The sequence below is a fragment of the Geotrypetes seraphini genome, chromosome 2, assembly GCF_902459505.1.
Source record: "Geotrypetes seraphini chromosome 2, aGeoSer1.1, whole genome shotgun sequence".
NCBI classification, from domain to species: domain Eukaryota; kingdom Metazoa; phylum Chordata; class Amphibia; order Gymnophiona; family Dermophiidae; genus Geotrypetes; species Geotrypetes seraphini.
In genome coordinates this window covers 396928087-396949230 of record NC_047085.1, presented here as the reverse complement: position 1 = coordinate 396949230, position 21144 = coordinate 396928087, and the positions used below count along the sequence as shown (strand labels likewise).

Sequence of the window (21144 nt, the reverse complement as noted above, 5' to 3'; positions counted from 1 at the left end):
ATAGCACAGGATCGCCAGCAAACATCAGGAGAGAAAAAAAGGCAAGTTGTCAGGCACAACTCAGGATCGCCAAAGGTGCAGGAATACCAGGTGAGAATGAGGCCTTATTGACAGACTAGGAATAACGGTCTAATCTGAAATGTCAAATCAGAGTCCATAAATGGAATGATAACCAGAGTAAAAAACAAAGAAGATACAAAAATTAACACAAATAAGATAATACTTAAATAAATTAAATAAATAAACAGAAAAACAGCAAGAAAGAAAACCAAAAATAAAAGAAATAAAAGAGAGCAAAGGGAGACAGCACAAATGGTGACTTAATTGGCTGCCATCTTGTTAGAATATATGGGGCCTTTTAACTAAGCCGCGGTAAATACTAACGCATTTTACCACAGCAAAAAAAAATGGCATACCGCAGGGCACGCGCAGGTATCCCACAGTGATTTTGCCAGGTGTGTGTGCTATCCATGAACTACAAAAAAAAAAAATTTGAGGTAAGAGGTATGTCTGGGAGTGGAGAGTGGGCACATCTATGCAAATCAGTTAGCATGTCAGCGTTGCCATGTGCTAACCAATTAGCACAGGTTTAGTGCATGAGTCCTTACTGCCTACAAAACAGGTAATAGTAGGGGCTTGTGCGTTAATGGCCATGCATTGATGGGAAAATCAGTACGTGACTATTGATGGCGCAAACTGAAAACTGGCCATTTTCCCGCTGCATTAAAAATTACCTTAGTACATGGGAAAGAACCATAAGGGCACAGCAAAGGACGTTTTTTACTGCAGCTTAGTAAAAGGGCTCCTTAGAGAACTGACTTTTACTAGTGTTACTGACAGTGGGGATATTTCAGCTGTTTTCTGCTATATGGTTTAAGTTAGGACAGTCTAGGCCTAAGTTTATCCACATACTTTTATGGACAGTGGCTGAATATTGCCAACTTTCCATTGGGTTACTAGAATTCCCATTCTCCACATTCATTCTGCCCCAGTGCTGCCTATTAAAAGTCATTTTAGAAGGCCTATTTTGCTTTTAAGGCACGCATAAATTGGTACTTAGGGGTGTAGTTGTCAATGTGAGTTACTGTTAAGATATTGGGGGAGGGGAGTTTACTACTAAACTTATGCTGTTTAAACACAGGTTTCATTTTATGCAATGAGATATACTGTGGTTACTAATAACTGGAGTTAACAGTAAAATAATGTCTTAAACAGTAGCCCATGTTCATAACTCCCCCCTTTAAATCATATTTATCTTGCTAAGTGTCTAAGTTCCCATTTTACAAACTTGGGATATGCACATCAAAACCCCCAAATGTGTGCACTTGGCAAAGGGTGTGGTCTGGGCTTGTTTTGGGTGGGAGTAGGGCAGGCCTAAAAGCTACGTATTTGTTTTCCACTTCAGAAGGGGAATAAAGGTCAATGTCCTAATAGATTGACAGCAGGACTTATACCTGATACCAAGCATATTTAGTTTTTGGCAAACTGCTCCTATTGGGGTCCTTTTATTAAGGCACGCTAAATGCTAAGGTGCCCATAGAATATAATGGATGTCTTAGCATTTACCGCGTAATAATCTTTAGTGTGCGCTAATTTGGTTAGTACGCCTTAATAAAAGGACCCCACTGAGCTGCACTGCACTGGAGGGATCAGAGGAGGCTGCCCTCTTGATCCCCCAGAAGTTTCTGCTAATCCCACATCCCATACTAAACTGGCAAATGATACCAGTCTCTGTGACAATTTCAAGAAAATGCATTATTCATACTTTAAAAAAAAAAATCTTTATTAGTTCTAAACTGGTTAAGAGAAATGTGTATGTGCTGGTTTTCAACTCGTCAAAATTTTTGACATCTCGGATTTTTTTAAAACAGATGTTCATGCTTCAATCATTTGTTACCCCCATAATTAATACTGTGAACAAACTACTGTGTTTGAAATCAAACTATAGGTCAAAACTAACTATAAAAATATTCAATAACTGCAGTCACTTATCTTAATAATTTAGTTGCAGCAAACTGTCGAAGACTGGTAATGCAAAAAGAGAAGTGATAGGATTTTTGGAGCCGATTCTTGTCAAGCTGCCGAAAGCTAGACTATAATGGACACGTTAGCATTTAGCGTGCGTTAATATTTAGCGTTAATTGTTTTAATTGGTGAAAAATGAGGCCGCATCATTTAAAACCAATTAAAAGGTGATTTTAAAAAATAGCTAAATATTTATATTCATATCACAATATTAATAAATTAAATATTGCTCAGACCCACAACCATTAGTGTTCAAGTGTAAAAACACACAACACCGACTGCCGCCAGACCATCATAGCACTGTTCATGTCTGACGGCAGCCGGTGTTGTGTGTTGTTACACGTGAACACTAATGGTTGTGGGTCTGAGCACTATTTAATTTAATTTATTAATATTGTGATATGAATATAGTTATTTAGTTATCACAATTGGATGTTATTCTGATCCCTATGTTCATTTATTTAAAAAATAGCTGCCATTAAGCAGCCTCCCCGATTGGCGCCTATCGCTCTGGTGGCTAGCAGCACATAGTGATGCCAAAACCCAGAAGGTGGCATGGTTAGGGGCAGCGCTGGACTTTGGCATCACTATGTTCTGCTTGCTTCGATTCTGATGTGACTTTAGGCAACGAAAATGTAGGCCTCTGAAACCCTGGCCTACATTTCTGATGCCTAGGATCCTATCAAGCCACGATTATGGAAGCAGCACCTCTTGGTGATTGACTAGGGTTGACACATTTTTTCATTGAAAAAAGAGGACACCAGGCCCCGCCCCATTCTGCCCCAGTCCCGCCCCATTCTGCTTCACACTCCGCCCCATTACTCTACAGCCCCGCCCCCACATGAACCTCCCCAAGCTCGAAGGCTGCATTTGGATGTTGACGCACTGACGTTATCACTGTGATGGCTGCACATGCGCAAAGACTTCCAGATGCAACCTCCGAGCTCAGGATTTCCAAAATCCGGACAAACTGCCAGCTTTTGGAAATCCCTCCAGGCACCTGGACAGTCCTCTAAAAAGAGGACATGTCCGGGTTTTCCCGGACGTATGGTAAAGCACAGTTACTTACCGTAACAGGTGTTATCCAGGGACAGCAGGCATATATTCTCACATGTGGGTGACGTCATCTACGGAGCCCCGATGCGGACAGCATTTCAAGCAAACTTGATTGAAGATTCAAGTTTGCTGGCTGCACCACGCATGTGTGCCTCCTGCTCCACTAGAGGGTGCATCCCCTCCTCGTGGTCTCCAGTTCACATATCCAGCAAAGAAGCCAACCCCGGGGAGGTGGGCGGGTTGTGAGAATATATGCCTGCTGTCCCTGGATAACACCTGTTACGGTAAGTAACTGTGCTTTATCCCAGGACAAGCAGGCATGATATTCTCACATGTGGGTGACCTCCAAGCTAACTGACACGGGATGGAGGGAGGTTGGCTATTCAAGCAAATAGGTTACGTAAGACCGATTGGCCAAACCGGCCATCGCTTCTGGACAGTGTATCCAGGCAGTAGTGTGAGGTGAAAGTATGAACCGAAGACCACGTGGCAGCCTTGCAGATATCCTCGATGGGCGTGGACCTGAGGAGAGCTATCGAAGCTGCCATCGCTCGGACCTTATGTCCCGTCACTCGACCGTGCAGCGCGAGACCAGCCTGAGCGTAGCAGAAAGAAATACAAGCAGCCAACCAGTTGGACAGGGTGCACTTGGAAACTGGGCGCCCCAACCTGTTAGGGTCGAAGGACAAAAACAATTGGGGGGCCGTCCGATGAGATTGGGTGCGTTGGAGGTAGAAGGCCAACGCCCTCTTGCAGTCGAGAGTGTGAAGCGCCACTTCTCCGGGATGAGAGTGGGGCTTGGGGAAGAACACAGGTAGAACAATGGACTGGTTGAGATGGAAATCAGACACCACCTTAGGTAAGAACTTAGGGTGGGTGCGGAGAACCACCTTGTCGTGATGGAATACAGTGAAAGGTGGGTCCGCTACCAAAGCCTGCAGCTCACTAACTCTTCGGGCAGACGTGAGTGCGAGTAGAAAGATCACTTTCCAAGTGAGAAATTTAAGGTGACATTTATCCATGGGCTCAAAGGGGGGTTTCATCAGTTGAGCCAGAACTACATTGAGATCCCAAACCACCAGAGGTGGTTTGAGTGGCGGATGAACATTCAAAAGACTTTTCATGAAACGAGAGACCAAGGGATGGAGTGAGAGAGCCTTTCCTTCCAGGGGCTGGTGAAAGGCAGCAATCGCACTAAGGTGCACTCGAATGGAATTGGTCTTTAGGCCCGAGTGAGATAAATGAAGCAGGTACTCTAGAACCAAGGACACTGGGACCGACACCGGGTCCTGGCGGTGAGATGAACACCAGGACGAGAATCTAGTCCACTTCTGAGAATAGCAGAGTCTAGTCGAGACTTTCCGAGAAGCCTCCAACACTTCCCTGACCGACTGAGATACAGGGCAGGGATTCAGGGGGAAAGAAACCAAGCAGTTAGATGAAGAGACTGAAGATTGGGATGTAACAGTGAGCCCTGACTCTGTGATAGCAGAGAGGGAAAGACAGGCAGAAGTAGAGGTTCCCTGGCACTGAGTTGAAGTATTAGGGAAAACCAAGGCTGGCGAGGCCATCGAGGGGCGATGAGGATCAGAGTGGCCCTTACCGACTTCAGATGGACCAGCATCCTCAGAATCAGAGGAAGTGGCGGGAACGCATAAAGAAACTTCCCCTCCCAGTCTAGGAGGAAAGCATCTGCCTCGAGGCGGTCCGGGGAGTATATCCTCGAGCAGAAAAGAGGCAGTTTTTGATTGTCGGGGGAGGCGAACAGATCTATCTGTGGGGTCCCCCACGTGTCGAACACCTGTTGCAGCACCTGGGCATGCAGGGACCATTCGTGTGGCTGGAGGAGGCGGCTGAGCCTGTCCGCCAGGCAGTTTTGTTCTCCTTGGATGTAAATCGCTCGAAGGGAGATGTTTTGGGAGACCGCCCACTCCCAGAGCCGTAGAACTTCTTGGCAGAGGGACCAAGACCCCGTCCCTCCTTGCTTGTTTACGTAGTACATCGCCACCTGGTTGTCCGTACGGACGAGAACCACCCGGTTGTGAAGCAGGTGTTGGAAGGCCACTGCGGCGAGGTAGATGGCCCGGAATTCCAACACGTTGATATGGCAGCGACAGTCCTCTGCGGACCACAGACCTTGAGTGCGGAGACCATCCACATGAGCCCCCCAAGCGTACTCCGACGAGTCCGTGGTTAGGACCTTGTGGTGTGGAGGGGCGAGAAAGAGCAAACCCTTGGAAAGATTCGAAGAGTCGGCCCACCAACGGAGCAATCTTTGCAAGGAAGGAGTCACTGTCACGTGGCGGTTGATCAGGTCACGATCCTGTCGCCATTGTGATGCCAAAGTCTACTGTGGTAACCGCAGATGAAGGCGAGCAAGCGGGGTAACGTGGACTGTGGAGGCCATATGGCCGAGGAGCGCCATCATCTGTCGTGCCGGGACCGAGGTCGATCTCGATACTTGTCGGCTCAGATTTACCAACGCCTCCTGCCGCTGAGGGGGGAGGAAGGAATGAAGACGGACCGTGTCCAGCACGGCCCCGATGAATTGTAAGGACTGAGAGGGGCACAGCTGGGATTTTGGAAGTTTATCTCGAACCCCAGACACTGAAGCGAAGTAATAGTCTGTCGGGTCGCTGAGATAACCCCCTCCCTGGTTGGGGCTTTGATCAGCCAATCGTCCAGGTATGGGAATACTTGCAGACCCTGGGAGCGCAAGGCAGCCGCGACCACTACGAGGCACTTCGTGAAGACTCGGGGGGACGAGGACAGGCCGAAGGGGAGGACCCGGTATTGCAGGTGGAGGTCCCCCACCTGAAAGCGGAGGAATCTGCGACAAGCAGGGTGCACCGGAACGTAGGTGTAGGCCTCCTTCAGATCGAGGGAGCAGAGCCAATCGCCCTCGTCGATCAGGGGGTAAAGGATCGGAAGGGAAAGCATCCGAAACCTTTCCCTCATCAGAAATTTGTTCAGGCGCCTCAAGTCCAGGATCGGGCGCAGGTCTCCCGTCTTCTTCGGAACCAGGAAGTATCGGGAGTAAAACCCTTGGCCCCTTTGATTTTGGGGAACCAGTTCCACCACCCGCAGGCGAAGGAGGTCCTGTGCCTCGGAGAGGAGGAGGGACAGCTGCGCTCGATTGGGAGGACATGCACTCGGTGGGCTGTCGGGAGGAACCTCCCGAAAGTTGAGCGAGTACCCTGATGAGATCACGCCAAGGACCCATGAGTCCGACGTCATGGCTTCCCAGCGAGGGTAGTAGGCGTGTAGGCAGCCCCCGATGGGAAGGAGGCCAGTTGGAGGTGCGGAGGGGGCCCGCCCCCGTCCACTCATCCCGTCAAAAGGACGGAGACGGCTTCGCAGGCGCAGTGGGCTGTGATTTTGGTGGAGCCCTAGAGTGAGCCTGGGGGCGTCGCGGCGGCGGTCTGGAAAAGGCCGGAGTAGACTTCTGGGGGTAGCGGCGAGGCAATCCCCGGAAGGGGCGAGAGGCTTGCGGTTTAGGTTTTTGCCGGACAAGGGATGCGAAGTAACGTTCGTGTTCCAACAACCGTTTCGTAGCTGCCTCGATGGTGTCATCAAACAATTCCTTCCCGACGCAAGGGAGGTTAGCTAACCGATCTTGCAGGTTAGGGTCCATGTCGACGAGCCCTAGCCACGCCAGTCGGCGCATGGCCACCACAAAGGCTGCGACCCTGGAAGACAGTTCAAAGCCATCGTAAGCGGCATGGAACAAGTGCAGTCGGAGGTTGGAAAAATCCTCGAGGAGGAGGCCAAACGCCGCCTGACGAGGGGCCAGAAAGTCCCCCGAGAAGGAAGCCAGCAGCCCAATGAGGTGTTTCAGGTAGGAGGAAAAGGTGAAAGTGTAGTTCAGGACCCTAGAGGCCATCATAGAGTTCTGATACAAACGGCGACCGAATTTGTCTAGTGTCCGGCCTTCGCGTCCAGGAGGAACCGCCGCAGACACTCTAGAGGGGTGAGCTTTCTTCAGAGAAGACTCCACCAGTAAGAATTGGTGGGACAACTGTGGTTGCTCAAACCCCGGGCAAGGCACGGTTCGGTACTTAGACTCCATTTATGATGGGACCGCCGTCACCATGTAGGGAGTCTCGAGGTTCCTTATGAGGGTCTGCCGGAGTACCGGGTTCAGCAGTAGCCGGAGGGACTCTCGGGGCGGGGAAGGCATATCCAGCTCCGCCAGGTACTCCTTGGAGTACCTCGAGTCGGATTGTAAGTCCAAGTCAAGGACACGTCCCATGTCCTGGACGAACCTCGTGAAGGAAGGTCGGTGGGATCCCGTGGCCCCTTGTGGGGACGGTGACCGAGACCTCCGTTTTGCCGAGAAGGAAGGGGAAGCCTCCCTCGAATAGCGAGGTTCTCGTTCGGACCCTCGATTCGATGCCGGGGACGCGCTATGGAAACGCTCCCGGGTCGAGGACCTGCATCGCCTCGAGGAGCCCCTCGGGGATGACGCCGGGGTACGGGGTACCGACCGATGTCGGGTCGGGGACCCCTCCCCGGACTCCCTCGGCGAAAGCCTGGAGCCTCAGACCGGAGCCCCGGTCTGAGGGGGAGTCAGTAGGAGCTGTGGGTTAGTGAGAGACAGCTCGGTAACCCGTAGCAGTCCCCCCGATCGGGTCGAGGGGGAGCGGCCTCGAACCGGAGGCGAACTCCGGGCCTTTTTAGAGAGGGGCTTCGATTTTCGTTTCGCTCCACGGTGCTCCGCCGGGGACGCGTGCCTCGAGTGCCTCGGAGAGGAATCCAAGGAAGAAGAGAGGCGGCGAAAACGGTGTGCTGGTCCGGCGCATGCGAGGTCGAGGCCGGTTGAAGGTGAGCCATGGCAGCGGAGAGCTCCGTTGTGATCATTGCTCGGAGCAGCTCCTGGAATACCGGCACGGACAGCATTGACGGCATGTCCGAGGCCATGGTGCACTCCACCGGGGGCGATCTCGATTCAGAGCATTCCCGAGTGCTGGAGGAACGTCCCGAGGTCTTCGGGGGTTTTGTCGGGGCCGTGGGCAAGGAACTCCCGCCTTGTCCAGCCATTGTCCCCGAGGTTGGCTTCTTTGGAGGTATGGAACCTGAGGAAGGAAGAGGGGACTTACCCGAAGCCGAGGACTTCTGAGAGCTCGGGGGTCTTCGAGATCGAGTCCCAAGGCGGGGCCGAGGTACCCGAGGCCGAGATCGAGGCCGGGGCCGAAGCCGGGGCCAATCTCGAGGCCGAGGTCGAGGGTTGATCGGCAGCAAATAGGTCCGCCATGCGGGCCCTTCGTCGGCGGAGCGCCCAGTGTTGGAAGGTTGTGCACCGGGGGCAAGTTTCTGTTGGATGATCGGCCCCCAGGCAGAGGATGCACCAGCGATGCGGGTCTGTGAGAGATAGAAGACGCTCGCACCCGGTGCACTTTTTAAAGCCCGAAACGGGCCAGGACATAGGAAGTCCAGGTGACCGCGGCCAATCAGGCCACGCGGCCGCAACGACCCGGGAGCCCCCGGATCGCGAGAAAAAAGCGTGAAAAGCGCGAAGAGCAGGAAGAAGAAAAAAATTTTAAACGCACAGCGACTTTTAACGAAGAAAAAACAACAAATCGAGGTGCAAAGAAGGCACTGGGGCAGAGCTAAGAAAAACGTGTCTTCTTAGCACAGCAAAAAAAAAAACGAACTGGAGACCACGAGGAGGGGATGCGCCCTCTAGTGGAGCAGGAGGCACACATGCGTGGTGCAGCCAGCAAACTTGAATCTTCAATCAAGTTTGCTTGAAATGCTGTCCGCATCAGGGCTCCGTAGATGACGTCACCCACATATGAGAATATCATGCCTGCTTGTCCTGGGATAACCCTATGATTGACATACAGCAGTTGCCTGTTTTGTAAGTGCCTGCCATGGCAGGTGCCACTTCCAGAATCAGCCCTTTTCTTTCCATAGTGCAACCAAAGTAGTTTACATATTACATACAGTATAGTAGGTATTTACACTTATGCAGAAAGTAAATCAGGGCCAAAAAAGTCTTCAAAACTTCTGTCAAGATGTGACTATATTTCAAGGGGTCATTAGCTGGATGGGAACATCTGGGAGGAAGTAGAAAAGCAGTGGACAAAAATGAGATATTGTAAGGGCAACACACCCTCTGATTCTCCCAGCAAAACTTACTTGTTGTTCCAACGCTTCATGAGATGATGTCTGGCATAACATGCAGCACCATTTTCTCAAGGCCCTGAACTGTGGAATAAACTCCTCCAGCATCTTAGACTACAATCTTCATTACAGCAATTCAAAATAGACTTTAAAACTTTCCTATTCTCCAATGCATTTTCCTAGTCCTTAGCCTTGCAGTGAGCTGGATGCAGGATTGTGCCAAAGAGCACCTCCTAATCGTGTCATCTTCTCCCTCTCTCCTGACATTGTACTTCTCTCCCTCCTTCCCTTACTGTTTGTCCTTTTTAAAACAGTTCTAATATTACTTTTAGACTGTCAGCTGCTCAGACATATCCACTGATGTGAGGGATAGTAAATTATTTAATAAACTTGAATATTAGGAAGGTAGATAAAAGCAAGAGGTCCCTATGGTTCTTATAAGAAGCAGTCCAGGGGCAGACTTGGAGGTGGAGCTAGGATAATGATCCAGTTAATTTAGGACAGCAAAAGGTCTGTTCTAAATCGACAATACTGCTATCCATATATCACCTCTGAATATCAGCTATACCAGGGTAGCTCTCAGCAGGGGCCAAATACCTGGATATTCAGTACTGGTACCCAAATAAGGGCAGGATTGAATAGATAGACATATTTAAGTTGGCAGTGGTCACTGTGTAATGAAATGCTGACGGCCACCGGCTGAATATTAACCAGATAATTAACTACCCAGGGCAAAGGAACTGTGACTGAAGACCTTCTGAGCAAAAACTGATCTGACTTCCCTCTGCCTGCCTCAACATTCCCATCCTCCCAAAACCTGCAGGGTGAGAGCTATATTCAATGCATTATTTGTAGAATAATCTGTATAATCTTGCTTTCAGTTTGCATGTAAACTCTGGTGATCCCCAGCATAGTACAGAGCGATTGTATATACTCATTTTTCCATACCAAATAATTGTAATTGTAGTTTATAGTAACACAATAAATATTAGTGTGAAGTGACTCCTTTCACTTCTAGATTGGTATTGTTATTTTTATAATTGCTCTTTTTCAACAATAATAGTCTTTATAATAAACTGCAAGCTTATTTGTTCCGTCTTGTAAGAATTATTTAGTTTTACTTGTGAGTCTTATTGTTTGTCTTAGCATTATTACCATTCATATGGCTAATCTGGTACCATTATATTTAACTGGAGGTCTGACTGTGTTTTATGTGTGATGGAAGTGAGGTTTTCTGCAGCTGGTGTGCAATTTCTGTGTAGGAACCTGTAGTATCTGGGAATGTTCTGCTTTCCCAGATATTGGTGCTCTTATTCTAGGATCTGTTGTAATATTTTCAGTGCTGCCCTTTCTCAGAGAAGGATATTGCTTTGGAGTCTTAGGGGTTAATACTGTTGTGATATGGTAGACATTTTCTATAGGGAATTCATTGCTTGCCCTGTGCTCCAGAATCTCATGACCAAAATGCAGAAACATCAGTGCCACATGCAGAGAAGGCAACAAACCATGCTGCGGAACTGGCCATGATATATGAGGGGCCCTTGAAAAGTTTTTAGACCAACCAAGAAGAGACTTACAAGTTTTTCAACGTTCTTTTTCTGGACACTTTTCATTTCAATGATATGACAGGAAAGGAAAAGTGTGGAATAATTAGTAAGTTTCATGGCTGCACATCGTTCTCTTCTTGGTTGGGCTGAGAACTTTTCAGCAGCCCCTCGTAAATCAGCCTTTTGCAAGGTTTAGTTCTCAAGGGCTGCAAGCTGGCCAGGTTTTCAGGATATCCCTAATGAATACCATGGAAGTATTGGGTATGCAAATCTTTCTCATGCATTTTAATTAGGGATATCCTGAAAACCAGATCAGTTTGCAGCCCTCAGAGGCTGAACTTAGACAAGCCTGATACGGTTAAATGCTACTTCAGCTTGCCAACATCATATCTAATTTGCTGTATTAAGTATTTCTAAGATTGCACCCACAATGTATTAAGCTACCATGCTAAAGATCATACAGGAGGGTGTGTGAAAGGGTTATGCGATATGGAAGGGGCACATGAGAGGTGAAGAAATTCTGCAAAATGCTGGCCTACATTGTAAGTAGACGCGGCAACTATACTTATCTCGGCAAGGGATCTCCCTGCCGCAATAAGTATAGCGGCCGTGGCCGCCTGTCCCCCCTTCCTGATTGCCAGCAGGAGGGTGCCCAACCCCTCCTGCAAGAACGCCACCCACCTGACACCACCGATTGCCGGCAGGAGGGTGCCCAACCCCTCCTGCTGGAGAACGCCCCCCCCTCTGGATCCCTCACACTAACGCCCCCCCCCCCCGCCACGCTAACACTCCCTGATGACCCCCTAACCTCCCCCCCCCCACTAACCTCTAATTGTTGGCCATCTGGTCTTAGGCTTAGGGGGGATGGGCGGACCCGATAAGCCTATGGCCTGATTGGTCCAGGCTCGTAAAGCCTGGGCCAAATCGGTTAGCACACCTTAGTAAAAGTGGGCCTAAATATCTTAAGAAAATCTGTAAAACTTATACCAAATAGCCCACATTAAGGGGAGTTATAGAGGGTTTAACCCCCCCCCCTTTTTACAAAACCGTAGTACAGTTTTTAGTGCAAGCTTTTAGTGCCAGCTCCAACGCTCATAGGAATTCTATGAGCATCTGATTTGTTATCGTAGCAGCCAACACTAAAAACCGTACTACGGGTTTGTAAAAAGGGGGGTTATTGAAGAAAAATGTAAAATAATGAAATAATTTACCAGTTCACTTTTTAAACAGTGTTTAAATAAAATCAAACTTCAGACTTTCAACTCCTCCACCACAAAAAAATCATTTCTAACCTCCCCCCCCTAATCTTAAGAAACTTTTCTAACCTCCCCTTTTGCAAAATCGCGCTAGCCACAGCAGTAACAGCTCTGACACTCGTAAGAATTCCTATGAGCATCGGAGCTGTTACCATCGCAGCCGGCACTAAGAACCACACTATAGTTTTGTAAAAGGGGAGAGAGGGGAGGAAATGTGAAGCTTCCAGGAAGATGTTCAAGTTATCCTGATGGCAGACACAACATTTACAGGGACACATTTTAAAAAGTTTAGGGCCCTTTTACTAAACCGCAAAAGAGCTTCTTACCGCAGGCTGGTGAGGTAAATGCTCTGACATTCATTCAATTCCTATGAGTGTTGGAGCACTTACCTCGCTGGCCAGTGATAAGAAGTTCTTTCGTGGTTTAGTAAAACCCAGCATTAAAAAATAAGCTCTAGGCATCAAGGTCAGAAAAGGCTTGCATTGCATCTGGGTAGTTTCTGAAAAAACAAATTCAGGGCCTTACATTTATCTCAGTCTGGGGAAAAAAAAAAGAGACCAGGAGAATGGAGCAGGAAAAGATAACATCCTGAGAATTTTCAATGAACTTAAACAAATCTATCCATCCGTCTACCTCAGAATCCACCAGTCTTTGCCAAGGATATACTGTAATAAAAATTAGAAATACTTATATTTTCCAAGTTAGAAATTAACAGTAATTTAGACAAGTGTTTTTGCAACGTCAGGTTCAGGTGCAGGATGTGCGTAGGAGCCTCTGCCCACAGCTTTGTGCACTGCAGCACTGAGGAAGAGGGAACCGGCTGGAAGACAATGCCGCATCAATCGCACCGTGGACCAGCGGCTGAAGAGCACTGTCTGGGGCCCAATACACATGCCGGCCCTGTGGACCGGCAGGAAATTTCTGCAGACCGGCATCAGTCCACGGACCGGTGGTTGAAGAACACTGCTCTAGACTTGCAGAATAAACAGATTGGGCCTGAGTTTCAAATGCTGCTATTTTATTAGTAAAGGAATCAATCTTACTGTAAGTATTGAAATTTAACAGCTGAGTCATCTGTAAATGTACCTACATGAGAAGCAGTAGTTGGAAGAAAGTTTTCAGTCCTAGTCACAATCTGACAAATTTCCACTAAAGACATACCTGAAGAAATATCAGATGGACCAGGAGAAACCTCTGAGGATGAGACATCACCTTAATTTTATGGGCATGAATGGTCCCCAGCAAGTCATTTCAGTCTGCTACAATTATGATACCACCCACCGAAGCCTAAGAGAACATAAAGTCATTTCAGTCCTTTCCAACCCAGCTAGGATGATGGCACTTGAAGAAGCCTCCCCACTGATATTAAGAATAGCAGGTAGGGAGGTGGAGTCCTACCTTAAGAACCAATTAGAGATAGTAGCTATTGAACCAATTAGAGATGGTAGTAGTTGTTGGGAAAAACCCTCACTAGAGATTTCCCTGTGGATGTCTTGTACCCCTGGTACTGACTCTTTTTCTCGGCTTCTATCAGTGACCCAAAGGCTGATATCAGGAGCATGAATTAGACACACAGACACAGGGTTGGTATCTAAAGCATACGTGCGTAGTCATATGACAGACATACTGTTTGCACAACAGGGCGTTGACAGTTTGTGGTGAGCCGATTTCTCGGAAAGACAGATGAATCATGAGTACAATAATAGAACTCACGGAGGCGTGAATGAACAGCACATTGCAACACGTAAAGTACAGATTTCAACCCTTGAATCCCCTCTTAAGAATCAAGGTGTTCTCTAAACAATATGATTCTTCATTTTCTGTTTCTTGTTTTTGTAGGAGAGCAGGTACGTGGTGTAGTCATCACTCGTGGGTGCTGGTGCTTCATACATCGTACCTTGCACAACAACTGACTGTATGCAATATCTTCGGGCTAATGGAACGGCACAACCACAAATAAGGAAGAGTGATAACAACACAATAAGAATGACAGTTGCCAACTGGACTAGCGCTTGCTTCCAATTACCCAACCAACCAAAATATTGGTCCCAAGGATTGTTAACACCAGAATTACGCTTGAGCTCTTCGGATAGGTCAGTAAGTTTTCTTATGGCTAGGGTAGTTTTACCATTAGGACCTGTGTTATCTGGGATGAAAGTGCAGCATGTGTCAGTTTTTGGGATAACTGCACACACGCCGCCCTTTTCGGCAAGTAGCATATCTAAAGCAATTCTATTTTGGAAGGTCATGGTGGAGTCCGCTTGCAGCTGTTCTGCGAGACCCTGTAAAGCGTCACGTGTATAATTAACAAAGCGTTGTTGATTATAATAGATATAATTAATCCAATCCACATTTTTGCTAACCGTTATGATTGGTATTAATGCTTCAAACCCCGCAGCTACTTGATCTCGGGCTTTAAATTCATCAGGGACCCCTCTTGGTATGCCAATAGCGTCTAGATACACATGGGGATCAAAGTTACCTTTTAGTTCCCTTCGTTTTCGTGCCGGGGTTGGGGTTTTGGGGTGTTCAGTGTCTGAAGAAATGTGAACTCCCATTATGACTTTGGCTAAGGTACATTCCCCCTTCCACTGTCCCGTGAGTCTGGAACGAATTCTCATATCTCCACATACCCAATAAATATCGCCCAGAGATTGGGTCATATTCTGCAGGGCGTCACTGGATATGTTCCCATAAGAGTGACAATATCTGGGGCCTAGGTTTCCTAAATCTTTTCCTACAGAAGAGCCGTTGTAGCAAGTATAATTCCCAGGATATACTTGTAGGTTCTCACCAGGCCTGGGGGTCTTAGTTAAAATGGGGTATCTGTTTTTCCAGTTTTCACAGAGGGTGCTATTAATGGTGATGTTTGTGTACAGGCTGAAGAGACATCTAGCGATGTCATCAGGAAGGTTCAGAGGTACGGTACCAAGGTGTGGGCGGGCTGATCCACAAACGTAACAATTGGATTTATTATGGGACATGGCAGTGTATTTCATCCACTCTAACCATAAGTTAATGTTGGTCATTCCTGTTTCTACAGCAAAGGTATCTTCAAAAGTAGGATCCGAGATAGCTATCATATCGTGTAGGGTTTGTGTGTGTGTGGTAATAGGGGATTTACAGGGGTCGCGGTAAGAGGGGGGAAGATTTGTCGATATGCCTCTGCGTTGCTAGCCATATCCTTGAGGATAATCGTACCCCCCGGTCTATCTGACCCCCCCCACACCCACTTTCTAATGATGTATGTCCCCTGATCATCTTTGGATGGGTTTTCAATATTTAGTATTACTCGATAATAAGTTTTATCATTACCAGTGCGGGTTTTTACTTGGGTATCTTGTGGGGTACTTTCAGATAAACAGATACCTGCCGAGGTAGGGGGGCTGTCTTTCCACCGCAAAGTCATTCTAGAGACTAGTGATTTTCCATTTATATCTTTTCTTTCAAGGGCCGAACTCGGTTTGTATCCCCAATCAGTTCCGGTGTTCCATCCTACAGACCCCCAATAACCGCAGTTCTGCCCCCAGTATGAGTCTGTCACACACATATATATTTCTGGTGCTTGAGTCAGACGTTCATGGCATTGCCTGATCGGGTCGGGACACGGGGCCATCTGACAATAACTGAACATATACGTTGCCACATGGGTGTTAGATGAATTATACCAAAAGGTAGTGATGCCCTCGGATTGGGAAACGGCCACCTCCCCCCGTGCCAGAGAGATGGTAAACAGGGATACAACCAGTATGAAAAAAATATTAGTCTCCTCCTGATGATTCCAGTGGCTCCTTAATAGGTATGGCATCTTTCTTCGATCGTGGGAGGTCAGTGCTGTCTGCACCCGTTAGTACCTCTGTGGTCAGTTCCGGTATAGTTGACACCCGCTTTATCCTGCTGGCATGTATCCATGCGGGGGAATCGTCTGTTAGTACAGCTGTCCTGGTAACTGCAATCACCGTAGTGGGGGGACCATAGGCGAGGTCCTGAGGTTTCTTAGTCTTTCCCAGCTGTCGGATCACCACCAGGTCTCCCGTCTGGAAGGGGTGTGTAGGTTCCTGTGGAGGAGAAAGAGACTTGAGAGCAATTTTGTCTGAATTTTCACCCATAATTTTCAGTAGGTCCCTGACATATTTTTCCCTAATGGAATCAAGGTCGCCTTCCTGCACTATCATGGGCTGATTTGTCCAAGGAGTGGGAAAAGGTCTACCCATCAATATCTCGAAGGGTGATAATTTCAAGTGCTTGTGGGGTGTCATCCTGATCTCGGCAAGTACAAAAGGCAATACTTCTTTCCATCTTTCAAATGTACCTGCAGTGGCCTTTCTTAATTTGTCTTTGATCGTCCTGTTCATTCTTTCTACTACCCCCGAGGATTGTGGGTGGTAAGGTATGTGAAATTTCCACTGTATTTGCAGCATTTTTGCAATTTCTTTACAGAGCTTTGAGGTAAAGGCCGGGCCCCGGTCAGATTCAATAACTAAAGGGCATCCCCACCTTGGAATGACATCTCTTGTGACGATTTTCGCAGTGGTTTTAGCATCTTCTGATTTGGTGGGGAAAACTTCGGGCCATCGTGAAAACATATCTACAATGACTAAGGCATATTCCTGTCTACCTTGTCCTTTGGGAATATGAGTGTAGTCAATTTGCAGGTGGGTAAAAGGAGTAGTTGGGTATTGGAGATGTTGGTGAGGGGCCTTATGTGGGTCGGTGGGGTTTGCCCTGAGGCAGATCAAACACCTAGAGATGTAATCTCGGACTAATACTTTCAAATGTGTAATGTAGAAGTGTTTTGAAATGTCGTCTGTGGTATGTTTGATGCTGCTGTGACCTATACCATGGAATTGTTCAATGATCAGTGGGGAGCTGTGCTGTGGTATGCATGGTTTCCCCTCTTTGCAGATCAATCCAGTTATTGGATTTTTCTGCAAAACAGGATATATCCAATCCTGTAACTCTTCTGGTGTAGCGTGTACCTGTAGTTCTACTAACATGTGAGTGTTAGGACAGGAGGGCGGTGCTACAGGGAATAGTGCAGTGACCTGTGGAGAGAGGTCGGTGTCCCTCGGGAGGAAGGAGTGTGCAGTGGCCCTGGCAGTGGCGTCCGCCAAACCATTACCTCTGGATATGTCATCTGTTTTGTTAGTATGTGCTCTGCAATGAATCACAGCTACTTCCGATGGTAGGAGAATGGCTGACATCAGATCATGTACGAGTGTAGAATGTGAGATAGGCTTTCCGTCAGCAGTGACAAACCCCCTTCGTTGCCATATGCGCCCGTGATCCCAGACCACACCATAAGCATATCTGCTGTCTGTATAAATGTTTACGGGCTTCCCGGCAAAAAGCTGGCAAGCCCTGGTTAAGGCAATAAGTTCTGCTGCCTGCGCTGATTGCACAGGTACGGCACTGGTTTCAAGTATGATGTCAGGTAATGTCACAACTGAATAGGCCGCAAGAAAGGTATGATCATCTGGTCTAAAGCAAGAGCCGTCAACAAAAACAGAAGGTGCGTTTGGGAGTGGTACAGAACTTAAGTCAGGTCTAGGTGATGTATCATACTTAAGGGTGTTCAAACAGTCGTGTGCCTCTGTCACCTCATCTGCTGCTGTTTTAAGTCCTAAAAGAGCATTGAGAATCGGTGCCGGTCCTGCCGTGCAGGATGAATATTTCACTTGAAGTGAGGGGTTTGAGAGGAGCACGACTTCATATCCTGAGAGCCGTTGTGCCGACATATGTTGGGTATGTAACCCTTTCAAGAGTGAGAGGACATTGTGGGTGGTGTGCAATACGGTATCATGTCCCAGAGTGATCACAGTGGACATCTCTACCATCATGGCCGCAGCCGCTAATGAACGTAAACAGTTCGGCATTCCCTGGACAGAGATAGGCATAACTTTGGAGAAAAAGGCACAGGGTCGTAATTTACCCCCGTGGTCCTGAGCAAGAACGCCCGCCATGGTTTTACAATTTTGTCGTGCAAACATGTGAAAGGGTTTAGCATAATCGGGCAGGCCCAGTGCGGGACCTCTCATCAAAGAACATTTCAACTGATCATATGCATTGTACATTTCATCATTCCATCTTATGATATCGGGCTCATCCTGCAGGGTGGCTCTCCTGAGGATGTTATCAAAGTATGAGCAATCGGGTATCCATTGGCGACAGTAGTTTACCATACCTAAGAAAGATAACATTTCCTTCTTGGTAAGCGGGGTGACCAGGCCCGCAATGGATTTAACCCGTGAGGGGCTTAACCTTCGTTCGCCCTGTGAGAGGACGAAACCCAAATATTCAACACTTGCTTTACACCATTGTAATTTGCTCAGTGACACCTTGTGTCCACATTCACTTAACCATTGCAACAGAGATAGACCATCCGTTTCACCATCTTCCCGTGACATGCTGCACAACAACAAATCATCAACATATTGTAAAAGAACTGAACCTTGGCGGGGGTTCCAGGACTTCAACGTAGCCTGTAGGGCAATGCTGAAGACAACAGGTGAGTCAACAAAGCCTTGTGGCATACGTGTCCAAGTCATTTGCTGCCCCTCAAAAACAAAAGAAAAAAGAGGTCTCGTGTCCGGGTGTACGGGAATGGAGAAAAATGCATTCTTTAAATCAATTACAGAAAAGCAAGATGCTGTAGAAGGGATGGAAGAGAGTAATGTGTTCACATCTGGTACAATAGGAGCTATGGGCACTATTAGATTATTGATTGCACGCAAATCCTGTACAAACCTTACTTGGCCGTTGGCCTTGGCCACAGGATTAATAGGGGTACAATAGGGTGACACAGTTACTTCCAGAATTCCTTTCTGTAAGAAATCCTCAATCATAGGTTTTATACCTTTGACCTTTTCCAGGGACAGCTGGTACTGTTTCTGATAGACAGGGGACGCCCCCTCTTTGAGGGTGGCACTATACGGTGTACAATCTATATAACCCGTGTCATAGTCACCCTGTGACCAGAGACTCTCGGGCAACCCAGGAAAAGGCAGATCTGGCGGGGTTTGTAAGACAGGCATAGCCCAATAATGGTCTGGTGATACTATCAGGATTTTGTCAGACGTTATGTCCAACCCGTGGTTATTTGTACAAATTGAGATGCCGAGGGCGATGATTAAGTCTCTACCCAAAAGGTTCACTGGGCAATTTGGGATGATAGAGAAACAATATTCCAAAATCACAGAACCCTCAACCCCCGAAATGGGTAACGGGTCTGTCTTAAAGGTTTTGGTAATTACCCCATTTATTCCCATGGAAGGAGTGGACTTTCGCAGAGGACCATGGTAGATGTCTCCCCCTATCACACTGGAGGTTGCTCCGCTATCCACCATAAAAGCAACCAACCTACTACCAATTTTAAGCAAGATAAAGGGAAGATTTTGATGATCGTCAGTAATCTGTGTGAAAGCCGGGGTTTGTCCTTCAGGGCACCATCAGTGGCCCTGTCTCTGATCCCATCCTATGGGGAAACGGGGCTGGATGTCAGAGGGTCTACCCTCCTGTTGGTTATTATTACGGTCATTGTAATAGTCCTGTCTATCTTGTCCTTGGCCTCTGTTGTCGCGCCTATGGTCATAGTCTTGGCCCCTACTATTTTGGCCATCTCTATCTCGTTTTGGTAGGGACCTGCAGTCTCTAGCCCAATGTCCCTTCTTACCACAATTGAAACAACAGTCTGCGCGGCCATTTCCCTGTTCCCTCTGTCTATTCTGTCGTCCCCTATTATTATCGTTCCTACTTTGTTTCCCCCGAGGGTTCGTTCCTCCCTTTGTATCCTGGAACCCTGTGATATTGGGCTTCTTAATATCAAAACAGCCTGCTGCCTCTTTTTCGAATAAATGTTTCTCGAAATCAACTATAGTGTCTGAGGTCCAGGAGGAGACCAATTGTTTCACAGGAAGATTATGTTTGTCAGTTAAGTTTGAGATAAAGGTGGAAATAATGAGAGAATCAGCGCTTTGTACACTAAGGCCCGCCTCCATTTTCCAACATTCTACAAATCTCTTCCAGAAATCTGTTACGCCCTCTGAGGGCTTTTGCTTGCAGGCCACTGCAATAGGAAGGGATGACTTTGCTTTGAAAACTGTTGTCATTTCTGCGCTAATCTCTGCCCACATTCTTTCAAGTTCGGCCGGGTTGTTCATTACATACTCACCGGCAGTTACACTGTCTTTTGTTACTTGGCTTATTGTTTTGACATGGTCCCAGTCCCAATTCGTATGAGTACCGATTACACCGTCAATAATCAGGCGCATATCTTCTTGGGTGAAATACCGGCCTTTACAGGCCTTTTTTAAGTAAGTCACTGTGCCTAGTGGGGCGTTGGCAGGTTTTGGACAATGTTTGACAATTTTATCTAGTTCGTTTAGGTCTAAAGCCTTTTTTACTATCATGTCCCCTACCACCATGAAAGGCAATTGAGGTTCAGGCTCTCTGACCCTGCTTGTCCCCATACTCCTGGTCCTCCCCGCGATCGGTGTCCTATCCATGGACCTGTGGGTATTCATGTCTTCCCTCTCATTGCTTTGTACTTCCTCTAACTTGGGCATGTCTGGGTCGTCTGCTTCTATTATTTCTTCTGATTTAATACTAGGTTTGTGAACTACCCTGCCGATGGCTACGAGGTCATCGTCATCGCTGTATTCGGCCTGATCAATAGGCAGAGACGGATAGAGTGATTTAATCTTTCTGGGATTGGGAGTGGAGGTTGGCGGGGCGTAGGGAGGAGGACGAATAGTGGTTCGGTGTGGTTTGGTACGTACATACGAGAGAGCGGCTGGAACAATGGGTAACTTGGTCCCAGACTTGAATTTCTGTCTTTCCAGTCTGTGACATTGTTCTGCCTCTTGTTTCCTAACTTTGGATGTTTGGCCCCCCGATTCCTTTCATGCCAATGAGGAGCAATTTCAAGCCACTGTATGGCCAGACTTCTTCGTCTTTGAGACACAATCCCTTGACCATATCCATATGGAATGGGTCATTATCACCTGTTCTAGGGAAAGGATTTACACTCCCAATGCCCTCGGTCCACCCAGCCATGTTATCTACCCATGGGACCACTAAATACGCATCAGTATCGCTACATCTTTTCACATAGTCCATACAAGTCTCACCATCAA

At 47.5% G+C, this 21144-nt stretch overlaps 1 protein-coding gene across 1 annotated transcript in view; it reads right to left on the bottom strand.

Moving 5' to 3' along the window:
• The window catches only part of CDCA7L (cell division cycle associated 7 like), a 152751-nt gene extending 139318 nt beyond the window's left edge, over window positions 1–13433 (bottom strand). The window contains exon 1 of the mRNA XM_033930899.1: window positions 13172–13433. Coding sequence (XP_033786790.1) covers window positions 13172–13219 — 48 coding nt within the window. The 5' untranslated portion in view covers window positions 13220–13433. The remainder of the gene's footprint in view (window positions 1–13171) is intronic.
• Window positions 13434–21144: the final 7711 nt, after the last annotated feature.